Source organism: Pseudonaja textilis, chromosome Z (genome assembly GCF_049901715.1).
Source record: "Pseudonaja textilis isolate UNSWEBS1 chromosome Z, rPseTex1.2, whole genome shotgun sequence".
Classification (NCBI taxonomy): domain Eukaryota; kingdom Metazoa; phylum Chordata; class Lepidosauria; order Squamata; family Elapidae; genus Pseudonaja; species Pseudonaja textilis.
The window spans coordinates 83,542,258-83,554,463 of NC_142008.1; the positions used below are offsets into that span (position 1 = coordinate 83,542,258).

General features: G+C 35.1%; 1 protein-coding gene across 5 annotated transcripts in view; it reads right to left on the bottom strand.

The window, feature by feature from the left end:
* The window catches only part of ANKRD17 (ankyrin repeat domain 17), a 124,991-nt gene that overhangs the window by 90,959 nt on the left and 21,826 nt on the right, over positions 1–12,206 (bottom strand). The window contains exon 1 of one of the 5 annotated variants that reach the window (XM_087915460.1): positions 11,466–11,598. The exons of 3 other annotated variants lie outside the window; for them this stretch is intronic. In XM_087915460.1, coding sequence (XP_087771586.1) covers positions 11,466–11,519 — 54 coding nt within the window. In that variant the 5' untranslated portion in view covers positions 11,520–11,598. Of the gene's footprint in view, positions 1–11,465; positions 11,599–12,206 lie in introns of those variants that run through there. One more of the 5 variants, XM_087915461.1, reaches the window with a different exon arrangement.

A 12,206-nucleotide genomic window follows, 5' to 3' on the forward strand; every position in this document is an offset into this window, starting at 1 on the left:
GAGATAATTTTTCCTAATTGTTTGGACAGCATAGACAGGGAGACAGTGTGTTGATGTTGAACTTGTCGGATGATCTCAGTAAGGCTCTTCCCCCGATCTGGTGACAGAAAAACTTGACACAGAGTTGTGTTGATGACCGCTCCCAGGTGAAGCAATTTGGTCATGGGAAAGAGATGACTTTTCCTGATGTTGATGGAAAAGCCGTGGCTCTAAAGGCAGGAAAGTGTGATTTGTAGATCTCGATGGGCATAGTGGATGGAGGACGACAGAATCAAAATGTTGTCCAAGTAACATTGGATCCTCACTGGAATGGACTGGAGTGAAGCCACTAATGCCACTAGTATCTTTGTGAAGACCCTTGGAGCCGATGAGAGCCCGAAGGCTTCATACTGGTAGTGAGAATTCTGGTAACAGAAACGGAGAAACTGGCAATGCTGAGGCCAGATGGGAATGTGGAGATAAGCCTCCGTAAGATCAATGGAAAAGAGGAGGTCGCCCTCCCGAACGCTCTCTAGAATAGAATGCAAAGTCTGCATTTTAAAGTGCCTGTATGGGATAAAATAATTCAGAAATTTAAGGTGAAGAATGGCTTGCCATCCCCACACAAGGCCTTGGGGACAATGAAAAGCCGAGAATAAAAACCATATCCCTGTTGGAGGTCAGGGACTGGCTGAATGGCCCTTATGTTGACTAAGTGTTGAATAGCCGATTCCATAAGGGCCCTTTTTGAACTGTCCCACGAAATGGAGCAGAGCACAAAATTTTCTGGGGGTGATGGCTTGGGATGTTTTCTTGGGGCCCAAACCTTTGGCCCTGATCTCGGCCGCTACCTCTCTTTGCACTGATTGAGAGAGTTGTCTCTTTCTCTTGCTCTTGGTCGTTTGAAGACCCTGGTTGTCCAGGCATGAAGGCTCAGCTTGAATCCTGTCCTCCTCCATTGTTGGTATAGACAAGCACAAGAGGTGCTGTGAGTGACCCTCACTATATGCCGCCTATGTAGGGGCCTTAATTACAGCCTGCTGTGGTGTAGGAGTAGGCTGTTGATGTGTGTGGCCACTTAAAATGGCCGCTCACCTTGTGCGCCAAGGAGAAGATGATCTAAAATGGCCCCTTGCACAATTGCAGCCTGCGATGGCTGATCCTTGCTCTGTAGGCAGAGAAAGTGCCCCGAGTGGTGAAATCGGCTGTGGAAAGGAAACCGTGTTGTTTGCGATCAACTGTGAGGGGCTATTATCAGCAATCCAATCTTTGCAATCGCGGCAGCCGAAATCACTCAGGGAGAGCTGCATCCGTCTGTGTGTGGTGGCTCTTGATGCACTGACTCCAGCCTCAGGCCACTCCTTGTGAAAGTCCCCAACACTTTTGAATGGCCTTTTCCTGACAATCCTCTCCTGCTGCTTGTGCATCTTTTTCTTCCACACTTTTCCCTTCCACATAACTTTCTATTAATGTGCTTTGATACAGCACTTTGAGAACATCCAACTTCTTTTGCAATTACCTTTTGAGGCTTTCCCTCCTTATGGAGGGTGTCAATGATAGTTTTCTGCACAACTGTCAGGTCAGCAGTCTTTCCCATGATTGTGATTCCTACTGAACCAGACTGAGAAACCATTTAAAGGCTCAGGAACCCTTTGCAGGTGTTATGGCTTAATTAGCTGATTAGAGTGGAACATTTTGAGCCTAGAATATTGAACCTTTTCGCAATATTCTAATTTTCTGAGATTGTGGATTTGGGGTTTTCATGAGCTGTAAGCCATAATCATCTCAATTATGACAAATCATGGCTTGAACTATCTTGCTTTGAATGTAATGAGTCTATCTCATATATTAGGTTCACTTTTTAAGTTGCATTATTGAACTAAATGAACTTTTGCACGATATTCTAATTTTTCGAGTTTCACCTGTAGATATTTTTCTGCTCAGAGAAATGATGTTCAATTAGTTTCCAAAGATACTGCTAGCTGTTTCTGCTTCTGAATATGGTTTCAACATTAATGGCCCAGATTGCCTCTGCAGAATGGAATGACTTCAGAACTCTGGTTCCTAATTTAATGCATGGTAGGTAAAAATATGCCCTCTAAATACTTCAGTGGGCATGCCAACCTCCATGACATATCTAATTTTGCTTTCCAAAATTTATCTATTTATCCAGCTGAATGAATGGAAAGTGACACACTACAAAGCATGCAAAGTACCTGCCGTAAGTATAATCTGATTTATACTGATGTATAACCCTGGGAAGTGGCAGTCTGATGACAATTGCATATATAGGAAGCATTAAGCATTTCTAGTGTAGAGTATTTGCAACATTAGAGACAGTTCAGATGTATAATCTTTTTTCAGAAGTCTGCTGGCCTCAGTCAATTAATAGGAATATGTCCTTATGTTGAATTTCATGTTACTACAGTGACATTCTAGTCTGTATCCTAGGATAATACTGGCATTTACCTTCAGTGTAATAAGCATCTTTGTAAAAATTTCCTTACCTGGTAACTGACAAATTATTTCAGAAATTAGAGTAAATATTTAACTTTTATCTACTTATAACTTGCTCAAATATTAAGAAACCTACTAGACAACTACTATAACTACCTTTGAAGGCTGCAGATCTTATTTAATAAAATTTTACCACAAGCAGAAAAAAGTTGAAGATTTACTCTAATTTCTAAAATAAGTTTTCAGTTACCAGATAAAATGTTGTTAAACTTAAGAAATCAGATTCCAGTTTTCAAAAATGATTACTATATTTTGGGTGGCTTACAACATTAAAAGTATTAAATCATGAAAGATAAATATTTCTAAAACAATACAAATGGACATTGCAATCAAAGCAACGTTACAGTTAAAGATGGGGAGGGAGGGAACAGGATACAAGCAGAGGGGAGATGGGATTGCCTGTTAATCATCAACCACTTCTAGTATGATGGTCCTGTTGGGGCCCCAAGCAATTAGATAGAGCCAAATCTTCAAGGTCTTGTAAAAAGTCAGAAGACCGATATCACCTTGAGGGATAAGATTTCTGAACTACAAAAGTCACAGCAGTGAAGGCCCTTCTCCTGGATCCCACCAGCTGGAATTCCTTGATTGACAGAGTCTGCAACATGCCTCCTCTGCTGGCTTGGGTGTGGGGGTCTCTCCCACTGGGTGGGGCGGTTCCTCAAGTAACCTGGACCCATGCCATGCAGGGATTTATAGGTAATAACCTAATAAGAGTAGTTCCATGTAGAGCATGCAAATATGATTCTTTGGCTTATAAGCAGAACCTCTAATGGTTGCTATTAAAAGGAGAGAAGAATCCAACATAACAATTCCCAGCCTTTTATTTCTCAAAATATATGCACAGACTTAATTCTCATGACAAATTTTACATTTATCTTAGAAAACAATGTTCACTCTTTGTATTGTATCAATAAATGTAGCAGCTCTTATACTCCCACAATAGCAATAGCAATGTAATATTAAGTATTTGTCTAATTGGATACTAACTGGATAAGAGCCATGGTGGCACAGTGGTTAGAATGCAGTACTGCAGGGTACTTTTGCTGACTGCCGGCTGACAGTTCGATTCTCACTGACTCAAGGTTGACTCAGCCTTTCATGCTTTCAAAGTCGGTAAAATGAGGACCCAGACTGTTGGGGGCAATATGCTGACTTTGTAATTGCTATTTCTAGACCCTTTTTAAAAAAATGTATTTCCATAATTTTTCTTTTCTTAATTCTTGTCTCTCTAATAATACTTAATTAAAAATATTTCACAACTGTGTGTGATTTAAAGCAGTACTGATTTTGTACTATCTGTCCAGTTAAATTATTTTTAGAATCCACGAACCACTGGGTTTTAGTAGTTCAAAGCTGTTACCAATTGAAAAACAAATATACCTTACCTCTTAAAAGTGTTAAAGACTATATATCATATTACACACAGTGGTGCTTAAAAGTTTGAGAAACTTTTTGAATGTTCAGTAGTTCTGCATAAGCACAACTTAAGACAGGGTCATCTGTTCTTCCCTAAGTCCTAAAATTAGCAGAATTCAGTTACACAAAAACATTATACTTTTTCTTTTATTTACTGAGGAAAATGATCCAAATCTACCTTTTTGTGTGAGACAATTATTCAATTATTATGCAGCAATATAACGCAACTTACATTTCTAATATTTGTGGATCAATCTTGCACATCAGCTTTGAGGAATTTCAGTCATTCCTTATTACAGAAGAATTTCAACTCTGGGATGATGGCAGGCTTCCTCACATGAACTACCCACTTCACATCCTTCCACAACATTGCTATAGGATTAAGATCAGAACTGTCATTGGCCATTCAAAAACATTAACTTCTTTCTGCTTAAACCATTCTTTGATCAGATGGCTTGTGTTTTGAATCACTGAATTGTTGCATGATCCACTTTCTCTGAACTTCAGTTTAAACAGATGCCTTGATATTTTCTTGTAGAATTTGCTAGTACACTCAGAATTCATAGTTCTATCAATTATTGCAAGCCTAGATGAGAGGCATTGAAGACAGCCCAAATCATGACATTACTACTATCACGTTTCACATATTCAGTAAGATTTTTATGCTGACATTTGACATAGATCCATTTTGGGGACAGTAGTTTTTCTTATTGTTCAGTCTTCTTCTAATGCTGGTCTAATCAATACTAACGTTCTCCAATGCAATTTAGTTCTTTACACATTACCCTAGGACCTTTTTTAAAAAAAAAAACAAATTTTCTTTAGTTTTTCACATTAAAAACAAAAATCTCTTTTTAGTGGACAACATATTTCCGGTTCATCACCTTTACATACAAATATGACAGCAATTATACATTCATATATGCATACTTAATTCTATTATTACCTTTTCCATTCCAAATTTTCAGTAAGGAAAGAAACAAACACATTAATTCTAGCCTCTTTCATTAATCTCAATCGAAACATCTTTTTGTTTCATTTCAATTATTTCAAATATAATCATTTAATATTTATTTTAAAAATAAAGATAAACAATATGTGTTTGCCTAATAATAATGATGATGATGATAATAATAAAAGAAGTTACCAATGTCTCTCCTTGCTTTTAATAGTCTATATTAACTTATTTAGTTGGTTCTTTAGTCTGTCATATTCCCTTTCCATTACATATTCTTTTTATAATTTCTAGATTAATACAAATTTTAACACTAAAAAAAAACAAGTATAGGTTTCCCCCCTTTTACTGCTTTGAGTGTGACACCTCAATGATTAGAATATACCTTTATTCCTTCATCTTGATTCCCAACAAACCATTATTTTTAAGAAGTTACAATAATAATTACATCTTTTCATTTGAATTCCACGGCATATTCCCCCCCTCTTGATTTTTAATAAAAGTTATCAGTATCTATATTACCCTATTTTCTAAATATTTTTAATTGCAGAAATATTCTTATTACCCCTTGCCACCCTGCAGAATCCCCTTTTTAATTCATCAACCATTATCTCTGAAAAAAACAATTTCTTTTCAACATTTTACGATTTCCGTATTTCTTTATTTCATGCACCTGTTTCTTACTGCTTCTCCTCCCCCTCTTTTCCCCGTATCTTTTCTCATTCTAGTTAATATCCTTCTCTTTCTTAATATCTTCCTTTCCCCTTTTCTGCTGGGTCTTTCTGCTTTTCCCAACTTCACGGGTATTCCCCCTTTTGATTGCCTTCTTAAATTTCAACTTTTTAACCTTCCTTCTTTCCCCACTTCTTTGTAGTGCTCTTTGTGTTAATTGCCTATTTAAAATGTCTTCTCTTTGAGTCGACTCCTCCTCCTCTGAAGCTCTTTCTTCTTGTTCTTCAATCGCTATTTCCATTTTTTCTAACACAGAGCAAAGTGATTCACCTCTTTCCTATAGTAATTCTCTCAGTTCCATTTTTAATTCCCGAAGAGATATCATCATTACACTCTTATATTTTATGATCGTTAAAGTCCACACAAAAAAACCACTTTTACTTCCCTTCTTTCTTCTTTCAATTTTCTAAAGTTCTCAGTTATTCCAGCCCAGGGTCTATACCCAAAACATCAATCAATCCCATAGTCAATCTTTCCTTGCTTTTTTCTTTATTCTGATTCTGCTTTCACTTTCTAAGATTCTTACTTTGTTTCAATATTTCTTTAATGTTGTATCCACACAAGTTCATTCAGAAACAGGATGCTTTCCCTTTTGTTTGAGCTCAAGTTTTTGTCAAAAGGTGGCACTCTCCATTATACAAAGTCTTCACCTTTTTCCCCTATTTTTTTATTTAGGGTTTTTTGAACCTCAATATTCCACCACAGGCCAGTCTGCAATTTGTAAACTTTATTATTATTATTTTTTGACAATCTTAAGTCCAGCTTTATTTTATGCCTGTTTATTCCCAAAATATTTTAATCCAATTTTGTTAAATCTTTAGTTCCAGCTTCTTCCTTTCCCGGTTCGAAGCCCCGCTTAGCTGTCAAAAATATTTTCTTTTCTTTTTTCCCTGTCCCTTTGTAATTTCGCCGCTCACTTTTTTCTTAAAAATTCCATGTTACCTTAATCCCGAGGTACTTTTGTCTAGTTGTATTGCCCAGTTGTCCCGGTTCAGATGTTATCCACCTCTTTCTTCCCTCCTGCACAAATCTTAATCCAGCAGAGTCCTCCTCTTCAGGGTGGCCATTTTAAACCACTGCTGCAGTCATCTTTGGGGGAAAAAGACCAAGCCCGGGGGTGGGGGAAATGCAGCTCCCCTCAACCTGGCATGTGGCTTCCCCTTACTCTGCCGCCCCTCCAAGGCAGCTTCAGCCTCTAATCGTAATGATCGGGGTCTCCAATGAAAGAGCAAAGACCATAGCTGAGAGTCACAATCTACGGTCCATCAGCGAGGAGGCTCTTTACCCTGGGACCTTTGAGAGTACCTGAAGTATTATTATACACGTTTATCTTTGAGTTTTGTTGGTCAACCATTCCTGGGGAGGGTTCACAATGGAGTTGAATTGTCACCATTTGCATATACAGTAATCAAGCACCAGTACACTGCTTTATAGTGAACTGGTGAAGTGCAAACTCTTTGTTTTGTAACCTTTCCAGCCTTGTGAGTATTAACTATGTTTTTCTGGTGCTGAAAAATCTTCTTCATTTTGAGCCATAATACACATCTATATTACAAAACTCAGAAATGCAGAAATATTGAACATTCAAAAAGCTTCACAAATCTTTCAGTACCACTTTAATAAAATTCTGTTTTAGGATAGTTTTTTAAAATATTCAAATAAATATAATGAAAATTAAAATAATGATGGTGTTTAGAACACAGTTTAATATCCTAATAGAAGAGAATATGTGTAGCTCAGACTTTAATTGTGAAGTCCTTGACATTATCATTAGTTTGATAATGAAATATTTGCAAGCAAACATATTTAACATACATAAAATCTAATCATTTTAATGAGTAAGACAAATTAACCCAAACCAATAACAGAAATGAATTTGTTAGGAACAAAACAATTACGATTTTCTGTTTTGACATGTTTCCTTTCATTATTTTTCACATATGTTAATGAGTTGTTCCTAAAAGCTGTCCCAGATTGGCTACAGTGTATAAATTATGGGAATCAAAATCAAATGCAACCTAATCAACAAAAAGTGAGGGTACCACCTTGAGGATGGCTGTTTTTAAAATTACTAATGGTTGTAAGGATTAGCACTGAAAGTGTGGGGATAAAAGAAACCAATCTATTTGCTCTGTCACTTTAACTAAGCTAACTAGAAATTAATGATGAGCCATTAAGTTTATGTTATTATAAATTATTGATGAAGAGAGCACTATTATTTTCAATATAATTTATTTCTGAATAAAGTATTGTAGGATTGCAATTTTATTATAATGTGCTAAAGAAACAAAGTTTTCAATAGGAAATGTTTTATTTAAAGTACAGGAGATTCCATTCTTCGCAGATGAGGAAACTGGCATGCTGCAAAAACAAAATTATAGTATCTCTTTTATTTCCATCTCATATATGGGATGCAGATTCAAATACATTCTTTGATAATAAAATGGTAAGTGATTGGAGCCCAAGAAAGTATTTAGTGTGCCCAGAAAAAAACATGAAAATTTAACAAGGGGACAGAAAACTACACAGTTATAACATACAGCAGCCATTTTGTGAACATATTCACGGTGTATTCTCCAATTGTCAAATATACCCCAGTAGTCCCAAAAAATGGAGGGCCCTTTCATAAAACAGAATTTTTTAATATTTGAATAGTTCATCAATTCAAATAATGATTTTCTGCAAATGTACTACACACTTTCACTTGTGCAATAAAGCAAGGTATAAATAAGAAGCCTCCTCTTGAACTGCTATAAAAATTCAAATATAAAAAATATTATTTACTTGGGTGTGTGAAAATATGTTTATTTTACAAATGAATTCTATGTACAGAACTAACATGAAAGCATTTATTTTTGACCACTCTAATAAAAATGGAATTTCTACAAAAAAATTTAAAAATTGCAGTCTTTTTAATCTCTCAATTCCATTGTGCAATTAGCGTTTCATTTGTGTGAAAGATGCTATCAAGTACTATAATCTTCATTTTTAGAAAAATATCAGCTATAGTTAATAGTCCATGCAAAAGATTACACCTAGAACGAATTAAGAATCTGCTTAAGCAAATTAGTTTTGTAAATGGAAATAACTGTCTAATATAATTCAGGGAGAAGTGCATATAAAATAACAAAATTTGTTAAAAACGTGTTGTAGACCTAAAAATGTAAACATTTCTAATACTGGATAAGCATATTGTATGTGAATTAAGAAAGTTGGACGTATGAAAAATTAACTATATGTCTGATTATTTACTTAATAGGCTGTCTAATTGGTACCAATATTCAATTTTAACATCAAATTCAAAATGTGGGAGCCATAACAATTAAGGTATTGGACTGGACTAGATACCAAAGATTTGACTAAAAGAGGATATGTCCTCTTCTTTGTCCTCTATGTGGCAGGCATAGCCTTAAAATCAATTATTGTCTGGCTTTTGAGTATCTGAATAGCTTTTCTCCCCTAAGAAGCACTAAGTGCAAGTTAACAAGTTCTACCTAAAATTGACAGGTACGCAAATAATCAGAAACAGGCTAAAGGCTTGGCTTGCTTTCAATGTTGTAGGCACATTCCTCTCTATGTGTATTCCCCACTAGGTCCCTGCTTACTCACTTGTAATCTCTTTCTCTCCAATGAATGTACACTCAAATATTAAATAGTGTGTTTTGCCTTTGCTGTTCTATTCCTTTCCAACTTTATGTCTTTCTTTGCCTGTTCGGGTATCTGACAACCCTAAACAGATATGATAACCCTCAACTTGGGAGAGCCAAGTTAAAATCTACCTAAGCCACAAAAGCTCACTGAACTGATTTTAGGCCAGTCATTCTCTCTCAATCCAATTTGCCTCATCAAGTGTTGCTTTCAAGATAAATGGAAGGAGGAAGTGCTATGTATGCAGCCTTGAAATAGTGAATGAAAGGTGACATATAAACAATACTCATAAATTGTAACATAAAATAACAAGTATTTTCCACCCTTTAAAAACATTAAAAAATTTAATCATCAGTGACTTTCAGTCCCTGGAATCTCAATAATGTGTATGTTATTTGTCAACCTACAATTGGTATTATTAATAGTATTTTCATAATGCTGACACTGATAATATACATACATACACAAACACACACACACACACACACACACACACACATATATATATATAAAACTTTTCCCATCATTAAGTTATGGAAATAATTTTAATATTGTAAAATAATCCTAAAGCACATCTTTGCCAAGCAGTCAAGATACGTCTTTGGCTTGCTTTCTGCTTTTGTTATCAGAAAACAATAACAATATCCAAACATTAAGTGTCTGAATTTCATTCACATTTCATTTATTAGACAAAACAAGAAATTTAGATTTCTTGTTTATTACATTCAATTAATCCACCAAATGTTACAAAGACAACTATAATTTGGAAATAGAACTATTGTTCATAAGTGTAAGTTTATCAATGATTACGAATGAAGTAAATTACATAGAATGAATTCTTACCATAATTGCTTTTTCACCTGTACTTTTCCCACAAGGCAGCTGATACAACTACCAATGTTTTGCACCTGTTTGCATCCAGGTCCCAATGGAGGCAGTCTGATAATTTCAGCATGTCTTGACTGTTCTACGTATTTTTGCTTATTATTTAATTTAACAATTACTTGATAATTCTTAAGTAGTGGTTATACTACTGCTTAAAGTTATGCTTTGTGTTCATTTCATAATTACATACATTTCTTCAATTTAAAATAGACTAAGAAAAATTGTTCCATAAAGCAACTTTCAATCTAGCCTCATAAAAAAATACAAGATGCCATCTTTACGAGGAGTATTCACAAAATCAAAGTGCTACACAAGGTTTAAAATAGAACACAGCAGAGAACTTCATAAAAAAGAGATAAAATTATATTTAAATACTCCTTACTTTCTGTTTAACTATATTTTTTAAAAGAATGTTCATTAGTACTCAGGGAAAGCTGCTATATGTAAACTCTTCAGAAATATTCCTATACCTAAAATGCAGCTAGCCAATTATATTTTATAATTAAGGATGTACTGAGAAACATAGAGTAATACTGCATAGAGAATAGACTTTATAATAATCAGAATTTAAGTGTATGTTCTCCGAATTCCAGAAGCATAAACCTGTCTCTGAAGTATTATCCCCATCACACTTAACTTTGCCATCATTCTTTCACGCAGACATTAGAAAAATATGCACTGATCATGCAACACTTTATTTACTGAGAAGCCCAAGATCCCTCAAGATCAGTATTACTGTTAATTGGGAATTCCAATAATCTGCATGCTAATATAATTCCCTCACTAGATATCAAAATAATAATCTGATTATGAAGTAGATCACAAGCTATTAAGCCAGGAGTCTTAATACGTTTAACTTCTCTACGTGGAATACAGTATATAGTTATCCATTAATTTACTGTTCCAGTTACCTCTTAAGTGGAACTATGTGAATGCTGACATGAAATAATTATTTGCCACAGAAAACAGTTTTCATCTTTTTATTACAACACAATATGCTAGAATCTAATTCTACTGTACAAGACATTATATACTCATAATTTGCAGTTACCTTTCTAATGAGTTATTCTAAAGGTCATAAGCAGGCAGGCACAATATGAAATTCAAAATCCAAAGAATTTATTTTCCTCCCTCCTTCTGCATCTATTCCATAATTTACAACCAGAGTAATACAATAATGTTTGATTCTCAACTGATCTAACTGCACTGCACACCAATATTGGCACATCAAACACGTAACAAGCTCTGGGTGCACAGGCTTTCCTTCTAAAGAGACTACATTTTTTGGTTCCTCCTTGTACACTACATTATTATAAAATCCAATTCCTACCTCAAGAATGTCTTCTAAAACATATGCTTCCATTTCAGCTGCTGTCTCCATCATGTTTTATCAAATTGCCATGATTCTTGCTGCACTCTGATTAGATCACTGTCAGTAGAAACACTCCTCTGTGTCAGCAAGGGAACAGGAAATGGAATGTTCTATTATATCCTTCAAGCAGCTTTACTGCTGGCAAATTAAGGATCTACCAAGAGAACAGGGGTGACTCACTGTATATTTTTTTTAAAGGCACAGCTGCACTTTTCAAGGACACAAGATAGACACAACTATATTTTGCAATATTCCTTTTGAAAAATGTGTTTTAATCTGAATTATAAATAAATTCTTTTCAAAAGATTCTGGGTGGCCATTTCAAACTAAATTGTAATTTATTTATGCTAAACCTTTTGAGCAGATATACTTTGCTTTACAGATATTCAACTGGCTCCATACCAACTCAAACTGATCATGAAGTTAAAACTGTAATCATCCTACACCAAATCCAGAATTAATCCTATAATGCAAAAAGTTTAAACATTTTAAAACACTTAAAACATCTTGTAGTTTTAAGTTTTGATTAGAATCAGTTTGATGCAATGATTAACACACCAGGATTGAAACTGGGAAAGTAGTTACACCTTAAGCATGAAGCTACCTAGGTGACTTTGGGCCAGTAATTCTTTCTGAGCGATAGAAAACAGGCTATGGCAAACATTTTCTGAAATCTTGCCAAGTGAACTACAGGGACTT